Source organism: Corapipo altera, unplaced genomic scaffold (genome assembly GCF_003945725.1).
Source record: "Corapipo altera isolate COAL_440 unplaced genomic scaffold, ASM394572v1 300, whole genome shotgun sequence".
Lineage (NCBI taxonomy): Eukaryota > Metazoa > Chordata > Aves > Passeriformes > Pipridae > Corapipo > Corapipo altera.
The window spans coordinates 163906-178624 of record NW_020885067.1 but is presented as its reverse complement, the minus strand read 5'-3'; the positions used below and the strand labels follow the sequence as shown (position 1 = coordinate 178624).

Below are 14719 nucleotides of genomic sequence, written 5' to 3'. Positions count from 1 at the left end.
GAGGTGATGATCTATGGGGTGATGATCTATGGGGTGATGGTCTATAGTGGCACTGCCCAGTGGGGATCTATGGGGTGATGCCCTGTGGGGTGATGGTCTATAGAGGTACTGCCCAGTGGGGGTGATGATCTATGGGGTGATGATCTATGGGGTGATGGTCTATAGAGGTACTGCCCAATGGGGGTGATGATCTATGGGGTGATGATCTATGGGGTGATGGTCTATAGAGGTACTGCACAGTGGGGATCTATGGGGTGATGCCCCATGGGGGTGATGGTCTATAGAGGTACTGCCCTGTGGGGGTGATGATCTATGGGGTGATGCCCTGTGGGGTGGTGGTCTATAAGGGTGCTGCCCAATGGAGGTGATGCCTCATGGGGTTTTGCTGGATGAAGTGATGGCCCACGGGGTGGTGATGGATGGGGGTGATGGTCTATGGGGGTACTTCCCAATGGGGTGATGCCTCATGGGGTTTTGCTGGATGGGGGTGATGCCTCACGGATGGGGGTGATGCTCTGTGCAGGTACTGCCCTGTGGGGGTGATGCCCTATGGGGTGATGCCCCATGGGGTGATGCTCTATGGGAGTGATGTTCTATGGGGGATATAGGTTGTACCCTATGGGGGTGACACTCTATGGGGGTGACAATGCTCTGTGGGGTGATGTTCTATGGGGGATCTGCCCAAAGGAGGTGATGCCTGATGGGGATGATACTGTTTGGGGGTGACACTCTACATGGGTGATGCCATATGGGATTGATACTCTATGGGGACAGTGCCCTTGGGAAGTTATGCCCTATGGGGGTTACACTATGGGGGTGACAATGCTCTGGGGGTGATGCCCTATGGGGGTGACTCTCTCTGGGGAGTAGTGCTCTGTGGGACGATGCTCTATGGGGTGACATCATTTAGGGATGACCCTCTATGGGGGTGATGCCTGATGTGGGGGATGCCATTCAGGGTGACAATGCTCTGTGGGGGTGATTCTGTTCGGGGTGACACTGTGTGGGGGTGATGCTGTAGGGGAATGATGCTCTATGGGGACATTGCTCTATGGGGACGATGCCCTGTGGGGGTGACACTGTGGGGTTGATGCTCTATAGGATGGTGCTTTATGGGGGTGATGCCATTTCAGGGTGACACTGCTATAGGGGAGTGATGCTCTGTGGGGACATTTGCTCTATGGGGGTGATGTTCTATGGGGGTGACCCTCTGTGAGGGTTATGCTGTATGGGGACAATACCCTGTGATGGTGATACCATAGGGGAGTGATTCTCTATGGGGTTGTTCTCTATAGGGACAATGCCCTATGGGGTGATGCCATAGGGGACTGATTGTCTATGGGGACATTGCTCTAGGGGTTGTTCTCTGTGGGGTTGTTCTCTATAGGGACAATGGGGCCACTGCTTTGTGAGTGACACGTGCCTGGGCCTGGGAGGGATCACACAGGCAAAAATGAAAGGAGTAACACTAAAGTAAACTAAACCAAACTAAATTAAAATAGCACCGAGTGAAATAGTTAAATCCATAACATAAAAAATAAATATAGAAATAAAAATTAAGTAAAAACATAAACCGCAAAAATCGAAGCATAAAATGTAAATAAAATAAAATAACGCTTTGAGGGATATTTTCAGCTGCCCTCTGGTTCCTGGGGGAGGGCTGGGTGTGCACTCTGAGCCTTTGGAAATGGGAAGGTATGGAGGGCTATAGGCACAGATGACACAGGTAGAGATCAGAGATACAGATCTGTAGACAGATGATATAAATATATGTATATGATATATATAGGTGACATAAATATTGATATAGATGACAGAGATATGTAACAAATGCATATAAATGTTATGGATATATATAGATATATAGAGAGATAAATATAGAGATAAATTATGGATAGATATAGATAATTTGTATATAGATAACATAGATATGGGTATAAATGTCATAGATAAAATAGAGATATATAGATGTATGTGTAGATACAGACAAAGAGAGATATAGAGATGGATGATATAGAGACAGAGGGACTTTATAAGACAGGGATTCCCAGAGATTCACCTGCTTCACACTCAGGGATTTAAGGGCCAAAGCAGCAGGAACCAGTAACCCAACATTTAATGCTGAATAAAGGACTGGAAAAGTTTTTAGGCCCCATCCTCTTCCACATTCTCAGGACTTCTCAGTATCCACTTGGATGCCAGAATCCAATTTCCACTTCCCAAGGTCCACTTGGGTTTGGGGGGGTTTGGTGGCTGTCCCTGCAAAGGTGCCCAAAACTGTGTCACTTTCTGTCCTGAGCTGCCCCTTCTCCCAGGGGATGCAAAAACCAATATTTTTTTGGGGAAAAAATCATATATGTAAGAATTTTCTGCTTGAGTGGGAAATAAAGGCAAGTGTTAATTAATTATCCTGTGCTGCCATGAGCTCGTGGACCCAAAGTGCCATTTCTGGGGCCGCTATGAAGAACTGGGCCCTTGGGGTTGCTCCCAGAAATCCCATTTTGGGTTTTACCTGAGCTGGCATCCACTCCTGCATAAAGACACACTCCAAAACAAGTTCATTCTGAACTCCCATTTCTCAGGCTGTCAGCTCTTTTCTGAGAAACAACCACCAAGCCCCAAGCCCACAAATCAAACTGCCAAAAGCTCTTTTCCAGGGCCCCCCGTGGGGTGGCCTGAGGACATCCCTTTTTGTGGGCCTGACAAGGCGATTTTCAGCAAAAAGCTGTTTTGCCCAAGGCCGTTTGTGCATCTCCAGCCCTTTCTCTGGGTAAAGAGACACCTTTTGACCCACAGTGAGCAGGTGGCCCCGTTTCTCTGTGCCCAGGGCCCAAAAAGGAGGTTTTCCAGCCCCGATGGATCCCGGGGGTCACGAGCACTGTTGGCTCCTCCGGCTGCTCTGCAGGTGTGGAGGGATGTTCTCACCTCCACAGGGGTGTGTTGTTGAGCTGGCTGGGCAGCCTGGGGTGGTTTTGGGGCGGCTGTTGGGGCTGGAGGAGGTGACACCCATGGTTGGCATCTCAACCCCTCTCAGGCGACCAGCGAGTGCGGATCTGGCCGCTCGTCCTGCAGCCCCGAGTGGAGCACCCAGCTGGAGTTTGGCACCAACCCTGCAGGTAAAGAAGGTCCTCCTCAACTGGCTGTGCCACCCCACAGCCTCCCTGTGCTCTGGAGGGAGTGGGGACAGTGGGGGACACCCCAACACAACACTGAGCCAACCCCCCCCAGACAGAGGAGCAAAGGAGGGAAGGGGCCTTGTCCTTCTCTCCCACCCCACTGCTGCAGAGGGGGGAGCTCAGAAATCCTCCAGCACCTCCTTGGCTCAATTCTCAGCAAATTCAGGCTTCTCCAAGCCCTGATTTCACCGAGACACCAAATTTTGGGAGCCTAGAAGCTGCACTGCAGCAGCCCGGGGTCCTGGTGGCTTCACCCCCAGCAAGGCTCATCCCTGGGCATCCCTCGATCCCTCCCTTAAAGAGCTGGGGAAACAGAGGGGAATGAGGATCCTCAGAGTCTTCTCCATCCCAGAAAGGGCAGGTGGGGGGGGAAGGGAGAGGGATGAAGACAATCATAGATGGATCCCTCCCAAAAAAAGGGCTGGGGAAGAGGATGAGGGTGAGCAGAGGCAGCTCCATCCCAGAAAGGGCTGTGGTGCTGAGCATCCCTGAGGATCTCAGACCATTCCTGGGGATCTCGGAGCATTCCCGAGGATCTCGGAGCCTTGCTGAGGATCTCTGAATGTTGCTGAGGATCTCAGAGCATTCCTCAGGATCTCTGAGCGTTGTTGAGGATCTCTGAGCACTGCTGAGGATCTGTGAGTGTTGCTGAGGGTCTGTGACTGTTGCTGAGGATCTCTGAGCATCTCTGCCCCAGGCTCCCCTTCCCTCCCCACTCCCCTTCTGCAGCTGCTGATCATTTTTCCATGATTACAGTTATTTCCACACACACCCTCCCCCCCCCCCACCCAAACCCCCCCTTATTTTCCCCAGAAGGCAGAAACTTAAATCTGGTTTTTTCCTCTAGAGGAAAACCCCTAAAAACTGTCAAAAAATGTCGCCCCTTGTTGCTATCTCATCCTTCCTCAGGGTGGGAGCTGGGAGCAGGTCCCACTCCGGCCACGGGAGGGACCACAAGGTCATAGAATTGTGGAACAGAAGCAGCAAATTCAGGTCGGAGAAGACCTTTAGGATCGTCAACCTGCACCACCACTAAACCCCGTCCCCCGCGGAGCCGGGAGCTCTCCCCCAGCTCGGGGTGCCTGTCCCCAGCGGTGTCACCCCCCCGTTGCTCCCACAGATCCCCTCCTGGCTGAGGAGGCGGCGGAGGAGCGCGATCTGCCCTCGCTGTCCTCGCTCGTGGAGAGCATCGCCGGGGACGGCGCGGCCGCGACCTTCCGGGAGGAGCGGGGCCAGAACTGAGCCGGCACGGACTCCCGGGGCCGGGAGAGAGGCGCTGGAAGGGTCCGGCCGCCGGGAATCACAGTCACCCCTCCGGCAGCGCTGGAACCGCTCGCCTCCTCCCCGCTCCCCTCGGAACGCTCCCGCCCGACCCGGCCGGGAACGAGGCCGGGGAGAGGTGGGATGTTGGCAGTGCCCAGTCCTTGGCGTCGGGCTCTGCTCTGCTCCCCAGTTTGGGGGTTTTGGGGGCCAATGTGTGTGCTGGGTTCGCTTTGCTGGTGTTTTTTCCCAGATGCTCCTTGACCAAGGGCTCTCTCCGACCCGGAGCCTGCCCCGCCTTTTCTACTCAGCGCTGTGTGCAGTTGCCATTTAGGGGTTTGGTTTTTTTAATTATTATTTTTGCTAACTTATTTGGATTTTTTTTTTTTTAATAAAGGCATTCTTGTTTGGACTGCTTGGGGTTTTCCTTTAGTGCTGTTCCCCTTTGTGCAGGCTGCCCCAATTCCCAGGTGGGAGTTTTTCCATATCAGAAAATCCAGCTGGACCTTGGTGCAGTCACCCGGATGGGAACTGGTTGTGCCACTTTTAAATCAGTGGTTTGAGACCCCCAGCAACTGGGGCTCAGCCCTGTACCCCAAGGCTCCTGAGGGGGCTAAAGATTCATGGTATTTTTAATTTGGTCTCTAGAAAGAAGGCTCGAGCCCAGCACTGTTTTAAAATCCTGTTTATTGGAACACACATACATCCTTTCCTGACCCGATCCAGGGTTTGGAGTCCATGCAGTACCAATAATATGACGAAAGAAATAGGGCATCGATATAAAGGGCTCACTGACTCTTCAAATTAAAAAAATATTTAATACTGTATTAGGCAAATAATACACCGAAAAGACGCCGTGACTGTAGAGCCTCTCAGATATTGCACTTCCAGACAGCACATGATAAGTATAAGGTCATTCCAGCCATCAATAAATATCACATCAGAAATAGGGGCCACACAAGGCAAACGTGGCATGAGGAGACGAAGAGATCCTACCCTACAGGGGGGAGAAACGGGAAGAGTTAAGAGTCTCCTGGATTGATCCCCGCCTGTAGCCCAGAGGCAGGAGGGGAGAGCATCTCCTCTGCACCCGGAGGGGAATGGGTGGGCACGTCCCCGGGGGGGCTCTGGGTGCTCCAGTGCATCCCCCCGGGCCCCCAAGGAGGGTCTCCCTCTCCCGTGGGTGCCGGCACCGTCCCGGCACGGAGCCAGAGCGGGCAGTGCCAGCCCTTCCCACGCAGCCCTGTCAGGCAGGCACGGCTCCCCCGCTCCGGGGGCACCCCACAGCACCAAAATGAGCACCTGGGCAGTCACCGCCCTCCTCACCCCCCACGGCCCCACCCCACACACAGCACCGGCCCTGGCACTGCCCCCGGGGCAGCCCCTGCCCGGCATGAGCCTGAGTCTGCCTTGGCTCCGAGTCCTGTGGGCAGCAGCATCCCCACGCCCGGGGCTCGGGCGGGTCGGCCCAGGGGGATTGGCACCATGACCCGGGCAGGAGAAAGGGTCCCAAAGGTCACAGCCCGCTCTTTGGGGTGGCTCTGTGGCCCCACGGGGTGGCCCCACGCTGGGATGGCCCCTGGAGCACATCCCCAGCCCGGGCCGTGAGGGCAGGGGCGGGTGGGTAGGCCGGGGGTGGGAGCCACGGGGGGAGCGGCGGGTTCACAAGCAGGAGGGACAGGTCCTGGTCGGTCCAGAGCAGTGAAACTGCAGCTTCTGGAGGGTCGGGCCGAGGGACAGGCACAGGCTGGGCTCTTGTCCTGAAAGGCAGCCAGCACGGGGCCACTCAAGAGCAGGGATGTGCTGAGGAACAGAGTGGGAGGGGTCCTGTGAGAGGGGCTCGACCCCAACAGACCCAGTGGGAGTGGGCAATGATCCTCCTAGTACAGGAGAACCACAAACCCACGGGTACAACGGGATCCCAGGAGCCTCTCAAAGTGCTTGACCACCCTTCCCTCACCTCCCACCTAGAATTGCACCCTGGGGGTCCCCAGCAGAGCTGGGCAAGCCAGGGATGGACAGAGCGCCCGGGGTTGGGATGCAGAGAATCCCTCCCACACCCCCTTGGGGTCCCGAGAACCTCAGGCAGGAGCTCCCCCACCACTGAGCTCTCCACAGTCCCCCATGGCCAGGCAGACCTTGGAGCAGGCAGCCAGCCTGCCTGGCTGGGGCTGGGCCTCCTGCTCTGCTCTGTGCCCACCCAGCTGCGAGGCCTCGCTCCCCTCACACTTACCCGGGCCGGGGGTCCCGTCTCGCTGACCCTCAGCACGAGTACGTCCGCACTGTGGAGGTCTCCAGCCTCGGTGACCCAGAGGCACCAACTGGGAGGGAGCCAAAGAGCAAAGCAATGGGTGACTGCTCCAGCCAGCCCTCAGCTCCCCCAAAAATCGCCCCGTTCACTCAGCAGTCTGTGCCCTGCAGCCACATGTCGAAGGCCAAAGGAAAGGGAGTGTTTGGCCAGTCCTGGTGCTCCCAAAGCTCCAGGGTATTTGGGAAGTGGCCTCTTGCCATCCCTATTTCTGGGCAGCTCCCCGTATCTGGGTGAGATTCTGTCCCAGGCTTCACTGCCCTCAGCCAGGTGGGAATTGCAGCTTCCAGGGATGGAGTGGGAAAGGTTGAAGAGAAGTTTGACCCAAACTGCTGGACGGGAAACTGTGACATTTGAGGCAACCTGGAGGCAGGAGGAGAGCTGAGCCTGGGGTTTGGAGCTGGGAGGTGAAGGCACAACTGTCCAGTTTTCATTCCCTCCCACATTTCCAAGCCTGCTGACACCAGCTCTGCTCCACTGGGGATGTGACACATGGTATGGGACAGGTGGACCAGGGTGCCTGGCCCAAGGGACAGAGGCTGGAGCTCCTGCCTCCCTACAGCTCTGGAAGGGACCAGGATACCTGAAAGGAAGGAGCTGTGTGGTGGTGGGGCAGAGCCTGGGACACGTGTGCTCAGGACCAACACCCAACTCCAGCAGCAGAGCAGCCAGAGAGTCCCTGCAGGTCCTGCCAGCCTCAGGCAAATGGAGCTGGTTCATCCAGGCCCTTTGGGGAGGGTTCCAAAGGGCAGGAGGGACAAGGCTGGGCTGCTGCACCCTGACAGTCCCAGGGCTACCCCACCAGGCTCAGGTCTGGATGCCAAACCCAGGGTGACACGGCCCCATTTCACCCCTCAGTCCAGCCCCTCCCTTGTCCATGTGGTTTGAAACCAAGAAATAACACAGGAGTGAAAGAACCTCCTGGAAAAAGCATTTACAGCAGCCAGGGGCTCAGAGATCACCTGGACTGAGCATCTTGAGGGAGCAGGAAGCCTTTCTCCTCTCCTGCTGCCTTTCCCTTTCCCTTTTCCTTCTCCCTATTGTCTTGTCTCTTCTCCTGTCCTTTCCCTTTCCCTTTCCCTTTCCCTCCCCCTCCCCACCCCTCCCCATTCCCCCCATTCCCCATGAGCCCCTGGGGACTCAGAGCACCCCGTGGGGGAGGGGTTGTCACACCTTCCGGGGTCATTTTCTTGGGTGGGGCAGCGGGGGGTGGCAGTGGCACGAGGCTGGTGACGCGGAAGCCGGCGGGGAGGGTCTCTGCGGAGCCGCTCAGCAGGTTGATGCTGTGCACGTCCCGCGGGCGGAAGCGCTTCCGCCACGACGGCGTCCGGCGGAACGTCTTGTCATCGCCCTGAGGGACAGCAGAGCGGGCCGTGGGCACGGGACCTCAACCCCACGGGGGTGTGCCCGGCCTGGGTGACCCCCGACCCGTAGAACAATCATGGAATATCCCGAGCTGGAAGGACCCACAGGGACCATCGAATCCAACCCTTCAGTGAATGACAGGAACCCACGAGCTCGGTGCTGTGGGCACCACGCTCAACCCACCCAGCTAATCCCAGCTGTGGATGCTGGTCTCAATGCCTGTGCCCAACTCCCTTGGGATGGAGGAACTTCGCAACCCCAGGACACTGATCCTGCAGCTGGTGAAGCTTTGGGGGTGAAGGACTCAACGGGCAGAGCTCCACGGACACCACGCCCCAACCAGCTGAGCTCAGCCCAGGGTCACGTGTGGTCAAGCTGTGGGCCAAGGGCAAGGAGACTTCCCCGGGGTCCCAGGGATTTATCCCAAGGCTTTGTCCTTTCCAGCTTGCCTGTTCCTTCTCCCCAGTCTGCCTGCAAAGGTGCCTTGGAGACATCAACACACAGGCCCCACTAAAGACCCCAGGGGATGGTGAGGTCATGGAGGAGACACTCCAAGCCCTTGGAGCATCCCTGTGACCTCCTCTGGATTCTCTCCAGCAGCTCCACCTCCTCCTGCTGCTGTTCCCAGGGCTGGAGGCAGCTCTGCAGGGGGGTCTCACCCGAGGGGGCAGAGGGGCAGATCCCCCCTTCCCTGCTGCCCACCATCCCTGTGGGACCAGCCCAGGGCAGGGGGGGTTTGGGGTCCCAGCACATGTGGCCAGGGCATGTTGAGCTTCTCATTCCTCCACAGTCCCAGGTCCTTCCCCCAAGAACACGAGACAAGGGGCAGGTTTGGCACTCACATCATCCAGCCTCCGGTCCGTGCCCAGGGCCAGCAGGTTGTTGAACTCCCTCTCCAGCACCTGCCGAGCCTGAAAGGAACCAAAAAATGAGCATTGGCCACCAAGGGGAATGTGTTTCCAGCCAAAAATCCCAGCCCAGGAGAGCCTGAGAGTGACAGAAAAAGCCCAAGAATACCAGAAAAGGCCTTGTGCCAGCAGAGAGCTCTGCTCTGAAGGGTAGACTGGAGTTGGTGGGACTGGGGGGGTCACCCTACAGCTGTGTCCCGCACTGGCCACCCTCCTCCAAAACCCCCAAGGATGCTGCTCCTACCTGTGTGTTCTGGGTGGGGATTTGCAACACCAGGGCCAGGCTGTTGTGGTCAAAGTTCTCGTCCAGGGCCAGCAGGGCCCCGTGCACCCCGCTCTCCACCAGGTTGTTGGCGTACTCGCGCAGCCCGATGGACTGGATCCAGTGGATCACCTGGTCATTGGTCCACACCAGCACATCTGCAAAGGAGCCAGGGCATGTCTCAGGGCCACCCCAGACCGTGCTCTCGTGGTTGTGAGGGGACCTGAGGGTGTCCTGAGGGCTTTTCCCTGTGCCCCAGGCTGACCCTGGGACTCTCCTTCCCGAGCTGGCAGCGCCGGGAGCTCGAGTGCCAGGAGCAGCTCACTTCAACTTCCCAAACCAAAGGCTCGAATAACAGGCAGAAAACAACTGTGCAAATTAATCCTAAGAACCCCCAGCTGCTGGTGTAATTAGGGGCATTATCAGTAACGAGATGTAATCCAAGCAGCAGCCAGATGTGCAGGGAACCTCAGGACAGCCGGGAAGGGGAGGCTGAGCGAGCTGGGGGCATGTGTTGAGCATCTGGAATGGGTAGGAGGGGATCTGATGCTCAGGTTGGGTCTTTGCTGCCCTCACACCCTTCCCCCCTCCTTGTGCCTGATCGGGGTCAGCTGTGTGCTGGGGGCATGCTGAAGGGAGTTCTCCTCTGGAGAACTCAGAAATAATGGGTTAAAAACAGGAGACAGGAGAGGGACCATGGCTGGGGATCTTCTGGGAGGTTTCCCTCCTCCTTTTCCTGGACAGGGTGTGCAGGTGCTGACCTTTGATTTCGTGCTGGGTCTCCTCTCGCCTCCTCTCGAGCTCCTTGCGGTCGTAGTTGAGCCTCTTGAGGCACATGATGCCGTACTGGAGGCTGGTGCTGCAGGGACACGAGGTGTCACCCCCTTCCCGGGGGTTCAGGGCCACCACAAGGACCCAAGCAGGGACCCCCTCCCCGCCTGCCCTCCCTGTGCCCAAAGGGTGCTGAGGGTCAGGGATGGCTCGGGACAGGCACAACCCGGAGCTGGAATGTGGGGAATGTCCCTCCCTTCCATGGCAATTCCCCACTCCATCGGTTCCACCCTGTCCCAGCTGCCTGGGAGCCCCTGGATCCAAACAATGACAGTGCTGGGTGAGGGAGAGGGAGGGGAGAACCAGCCTGGGGGGCTGCTCCAGGCTCCAGGGGCAGGGAGGGACATGGCAGGGCCATGGACTCGTCCCTGTGGGGCAGGGGGGGTGGGGGAACCCCAGGACAGGGTGTTGGAGCAGTGGTTGGGATGTGGAGGCCCATGGACACATCCCTGTGGTCAGGGGGGTTGGGACCCCCAGGACAGGGCTGGGTGTGGGAGCAGTGGCTCCTCCACCAGGGCTGCTCCGCTGCCAGGGGGGCTCCAGGTGGGACAAGCCCCAATTCCTGCCCCTGGTTTGCTCCACAGCCAGGAGAAGGCTCAGTCCCTCTGCAGTTGTGCCGCAGGGAGTGTGAGGAAGGAGAACAACTCCCATCAGAGCCATCCTAACCCAGGAGGGTGAGTCCAGCCCAGAGGAGCCACCCAGGGCCAGCCAAGGCAGGGGAGGATCCCTCAGATCCCCCCTGCTCTGCTCCATGGGCACTCCAGGGCCCTCCCAGAGCGGGGCACCCACCGGTGGAAGCTGTCCACCATCTTCAGGTGCACCCTGAGGTCCTTCTTGGTGAGATGGTCGAGCATCCGGGCGTCCACCAGACACTCCATGAAGTAGCTGCGGTACTGGGGGAGCCCCAGGCTGGGCAGCCACTCGTTCCCAATCCACTCGTGGTTCATGTCCCCGTAGGCCAGGGTCTGTGGAGAAGCAAATGGAGAAGTCTGGGAGAACCCTGGGCCTGGTGGAGCTGGAAAATCCCAGGAGAAGGGAGGTGGCTCAGCTCAGGTCACTGTCCCGAGGCCCAACCTCAGGCCAGAGGGGTTTAACCCAGAGGGAACAGTCCTGTGGGCCATGGCTTGTGTCTGCTGATGTCCCACGAGGAGACAAGGCAGCAGCCCAAGGAATAGCTGGACTTTTGTGAGCAGCTGCTTCACATTCATTGAAAGCTGAACCAACTGAGAAATAGGTTCCAGTGCATTCCCAACCGATGTTTAGGAACCCCTGTTTTAAGAATCTTTATTTTATGGCTTTAAAACAACAAAAAAAAAAGGTCAGTTTTGGGCAGAACCCCCCCCATTCACTTTCACTGCAAACTGGTTCTGGGTCCAAAAATGAAATAAAATCCACGAGACTAACAGTAAAAAATTTGAGAGGGACAAAACCAAAAAGGATGGATCCCAGCTGGGCTCTTTCCTTCCACCTTTTTGGGTCAGTAAAATGGTCTGTATGGACTTGAGGGCTACAAAACAGGTGAAAAGTAAATGTAAAATAGGTGAAAAGTAAATGTAAAATAGGTGAAAAGAAAAGCTGCTCCCAGTGGGGGTTCTTAACTGAGGGTCTGGATCTTACAGAGCAAATCCCAGGAAAAGTCACTGCCAGGAACAGAAGAGGACCCTGCAAGGTCCCAGGAGCACACCCTGCCCCTGAAAGGTGGCTCCGGAGCAGCCCCAGGGTGCAGGTTCAGGCTCCAACAGGCACTGAGGGAACATCAGAGCCCCACATTCCCCCCCAGGAATGTCCAGCTCCCCCTCCCACCACCACCCCATGCACCGCCCCAGGAGGGGTGACATGGGGACCTCACCTGTGCCCAGCTGCCCTCCTCTGTGTCCTAGGGGTGACACATGCAGCATGTCAACAGAAAGGACAGGACAGGTCAGTGCCCGGGCCCACGCCAGGATCTGCCCCGTGCTGAGCGGGGACCCCCCCGGCACAGCGGCACCAGGAGGGGACAGGGGTGGCTCCAGGGGCCACCTCGGCCTTGTCACCAACCCCACCAGGCCCAGGTGTCACCCCCTCTCTAACCAGGGAAGGAGGACACAGGAGGAGGTTTGGGCTGGAGGCAGCACCGATCCCGGGGCTCCTGCGCCTTCCCTGGGAAACTGGGGAGTTCTCGTGTCCCCCCAGGTGAGATGGATGCAGAGAGAAACTTCAGCTTCAGTTCCTGGGTCACCACCCCCCAGAGGGGCTGCCCAACCCAACTGAATGATTCTGTAGCTTCCTTATCAAGCTGGGCTGGTTTTCCACACAAAACCTGCCAGGGGAGTGTCACCTCCCTGTCACACCTCAGAGCCCTCCCACCCAAAAAGCACCTGCCAGTCACAGGTCTGTGCTGTTCAAACAGCAGAAAAAAGCTTCAATAAAATGCCAAAATCACAGAATCCCAGAGTGGTTGGAAGGACCTCAAAGCCCATCTCGTTCCACACCCTGTCCTGGGCAGGGACAACTTCCACCAGACCAGGTTACTCCAACCCAGGGAGCAACAAACAACATTCACACAACAAATCCAAAATGCTGCCCCTGTTCTGAGCCACAGGGTCATTAAGTTGCAGACAGGGGAGCGTGGCTACATCTCTAAAGGAGCCAGAGCTTTTGGGGACGTGGCCACATCCCTTTGGGGGACCCCGAGCTGTCAGCCAGCAGCAGGGACAGGCAGCAGGGACAATATTTGGTTGTGCTGAGGTCACCGGGGCGTGAGGCAGCGGCTTCTCTGGGTGCAGAACTCAATCTCAATGCAGGCACTCAATCTCATGTGTCTGTCTTGAGATCTCTCTTGCTTTTTGCCTTTAAGTCCCAGCTGACAGACAGGATGCCCTACAAACCCACGGGGGCTCGACAAACAAAAATGTGTCTGATGGTTTTTAAGCCAGTTCTAGAAATTGTTGGGATATCAAAGGTTCAAAGGTGGTTTCTAAGCAGGTGCAGGGTGCTGGCCAAGAGCTGGCACACGAGAGGCAGCAGAGATCCCTTTCCCTCCTGGGGCTTGGGGCATGAACACACGCCCAGAGCTCGGTGAGCTCGGGGCTGCTCAGCCTCACCGTCTTGGTGGAGGTTGCCATGTTCTCCATCTCCTCGTGGGTGACCCAGACGTTTCCAGAGGACTGCAGGGAAAACAGCAGAGGGGTCAGAGGGAACCACCACAGAGCTGTGGCCTCAGGGTTCACAACTGTCATCAAATCGTGGAATTACAGAATTATTAATGTTGGGAGAGACCTTTAATATCATTGAGTCCCAACCATCAGCCCAGCACCACCACCACGTTCACATGTCTTCAGGTGACACATCTGCTTGCTTTTTGAATGTTTCCAGGGGTGGGGACTCCAAACCTCCCTGGGCAGCACCTTCCCATGCCTGAGCATCCTTTCTAGGAAGCAATTTTCCCCAATATCCAAGTTAAACCTCCCCCTGGCACAACTTGAGGCCGTTCCCTCTCCTCCTGTCCCTTGTTCCCTGGGAGCAGAGCCTGACCCTCCCCGACTCCCCCCTCCTGTCAGGGGGTTGCAGAGCCAGAAAGTCCCCCCTGAGCATCCTTTTCTCCAGGATGAGCCCCCCCAGCTCCCTGAGTTCTCCTGCTGCTCCAGACCCTTTCCCAGCTCCGTTTCCTTCCCTGGACACGCTCCAGCCCCTCCATGTCTTTCTTGTCAGGAGGGGCCTGGGACTGCCCCCAGGATTCCAGGGGTGGTCTCAGCAGGGCCAGGACAGGGGACATCACTGGTCCTGTTGGTCACACCATTGCTGGCACAGCCCCGGTGCCGCCGCTGTGGCCTTCTTGGCCACCTGGGCTCGTGTCCAGCCCCTGCCACCAGCGCCACCAATGGCACTGCAAACAGAAGCCCTTCATCTCTCTTTCATCTCCCTTCCTCTCCCTCTGCATGTTGGGGGGATGCTCCTGGAGCCCCTGGGCCTGTCCCTGGCAGCCGTGACCCGACAGAGCCATCTGACGGGGCACAGCAGCCCGGGCCCTCTCCTCCTGCCAGCTGTTGTTCCACAGACGTGTCCTGGCATCACTGGGGCACCACCGACCCCTCGAGGGGTTTGGGACCAGCACGAGACATGACCCCTCCATCCCACCTGGGGTCTGCAGCTGCTCCGGCTGCCCCAGGAACTTCATGTGGTCCCAGGAAAAGGCTCGTGTTGAAATGACTGAAAAACCTGTGTGTGTGACCCCTAAATGGTGAAGGTTTGGACTGGGGCTGTTTGGACAGGGTTTTATCCCTCCAGGGCAGCCAGTCCCTGAGCTCTGCTCCTCGCAGGAGGGCTCAGCTCCTGCTGACAACCCAAGCGAGGAGAGGAGCATCGGGGCAGGAAAGGGCTTCCCACTGGACGGCCAAAAATGATCTTTGTGCCAGAGATTGGGCTGATGGTCCAGGAGGGAACATCACCTGGTCCAGGAGGGAACATCTCCCCCTCCGTGGCCACGCTCGCCTGGAACTCCAGGACTGTGGATGGTCACTGTGGTTCCCAGGGGAAGGAGGGGCAGGGGATGCTGTGGGGGTCTAGGAGGATCTGTGAGGGGCAGGGGGTGTTGTGGGGTCTGTGAGGGGGTGTTGTGGGGTCTGTGAGG

At 57.4% G+C, this 14719-nt stretch overlaps 2 protein-coding genes across 6 annotated transcripts in view; one reads left to right on the top strand and one right to left on the bottom strand.

Moving 5' to 3' along the window:
• Window positions 1-4418, top strand: part of MYOG (myogenin) — a 5159-nt gene extending 741 nt beyond the window's left edge. Inside the window, 2 exon segments of the mRNA XM_027669170.1 lie at window positions 3035-3116; window positions 4297-4418. Of these exon segments, the coding sequence (XP_027524971.1) occupies window positions 3035-3116; window positions 4297-4418 (204 nt within the window).
• Window positions 4419-5106: 688 nt separating this feature from the next.
• The window catches only part of PPFIA4 (PTPRF interacting protein alpha 4), a 64427-nt gene continuing 54814 nt past the window's right edge, over window positions 5107-14719 (bottom strand). For 2 of the 5 annotated variants that reach the window (XM_027669163.1, XM_027669166.1), the window contains 9 exons: window positions 13194-13256; window positions 11960-11986; window positions 10893-11075; window positions 10041-10134; window positions 9262-9437; window positions 8952-9020; window positions 7918-8095; window positions 6670-6757; window positions 5107-6239 (listed from right to left, as the gene is read on the bottom strand). In XM_027669163.1, the coding sequence (XP_027524964.1) occupies window positions 6699-6757; window positions 7918-8095; window positions 8952-9020; window positions 9262-9437; window positions 10041-10134; window positions 10893-11075; window positions 11960-11986; window positions 13194-13256 (849 nt within the window). In that variant the 3' untranslated portion in view covers window positions 5107-6239; window positions 6670-6698. Of the gene's footprint in view, window positions 6240-6669; window positions 6758-7917; window positions 8096-8951; window positions 9021-9261; window positions 9438-10040; window positions 10139-10892; window positions 11076-11959; window positions 11987-13193; window positions 13257-14719 lie in introns of all 5 variants that reach the window. The other 3 variants (XM_027669165.1, XM_027669167.1, XM_027669164.1) reach the window with 2 other exon arrangements.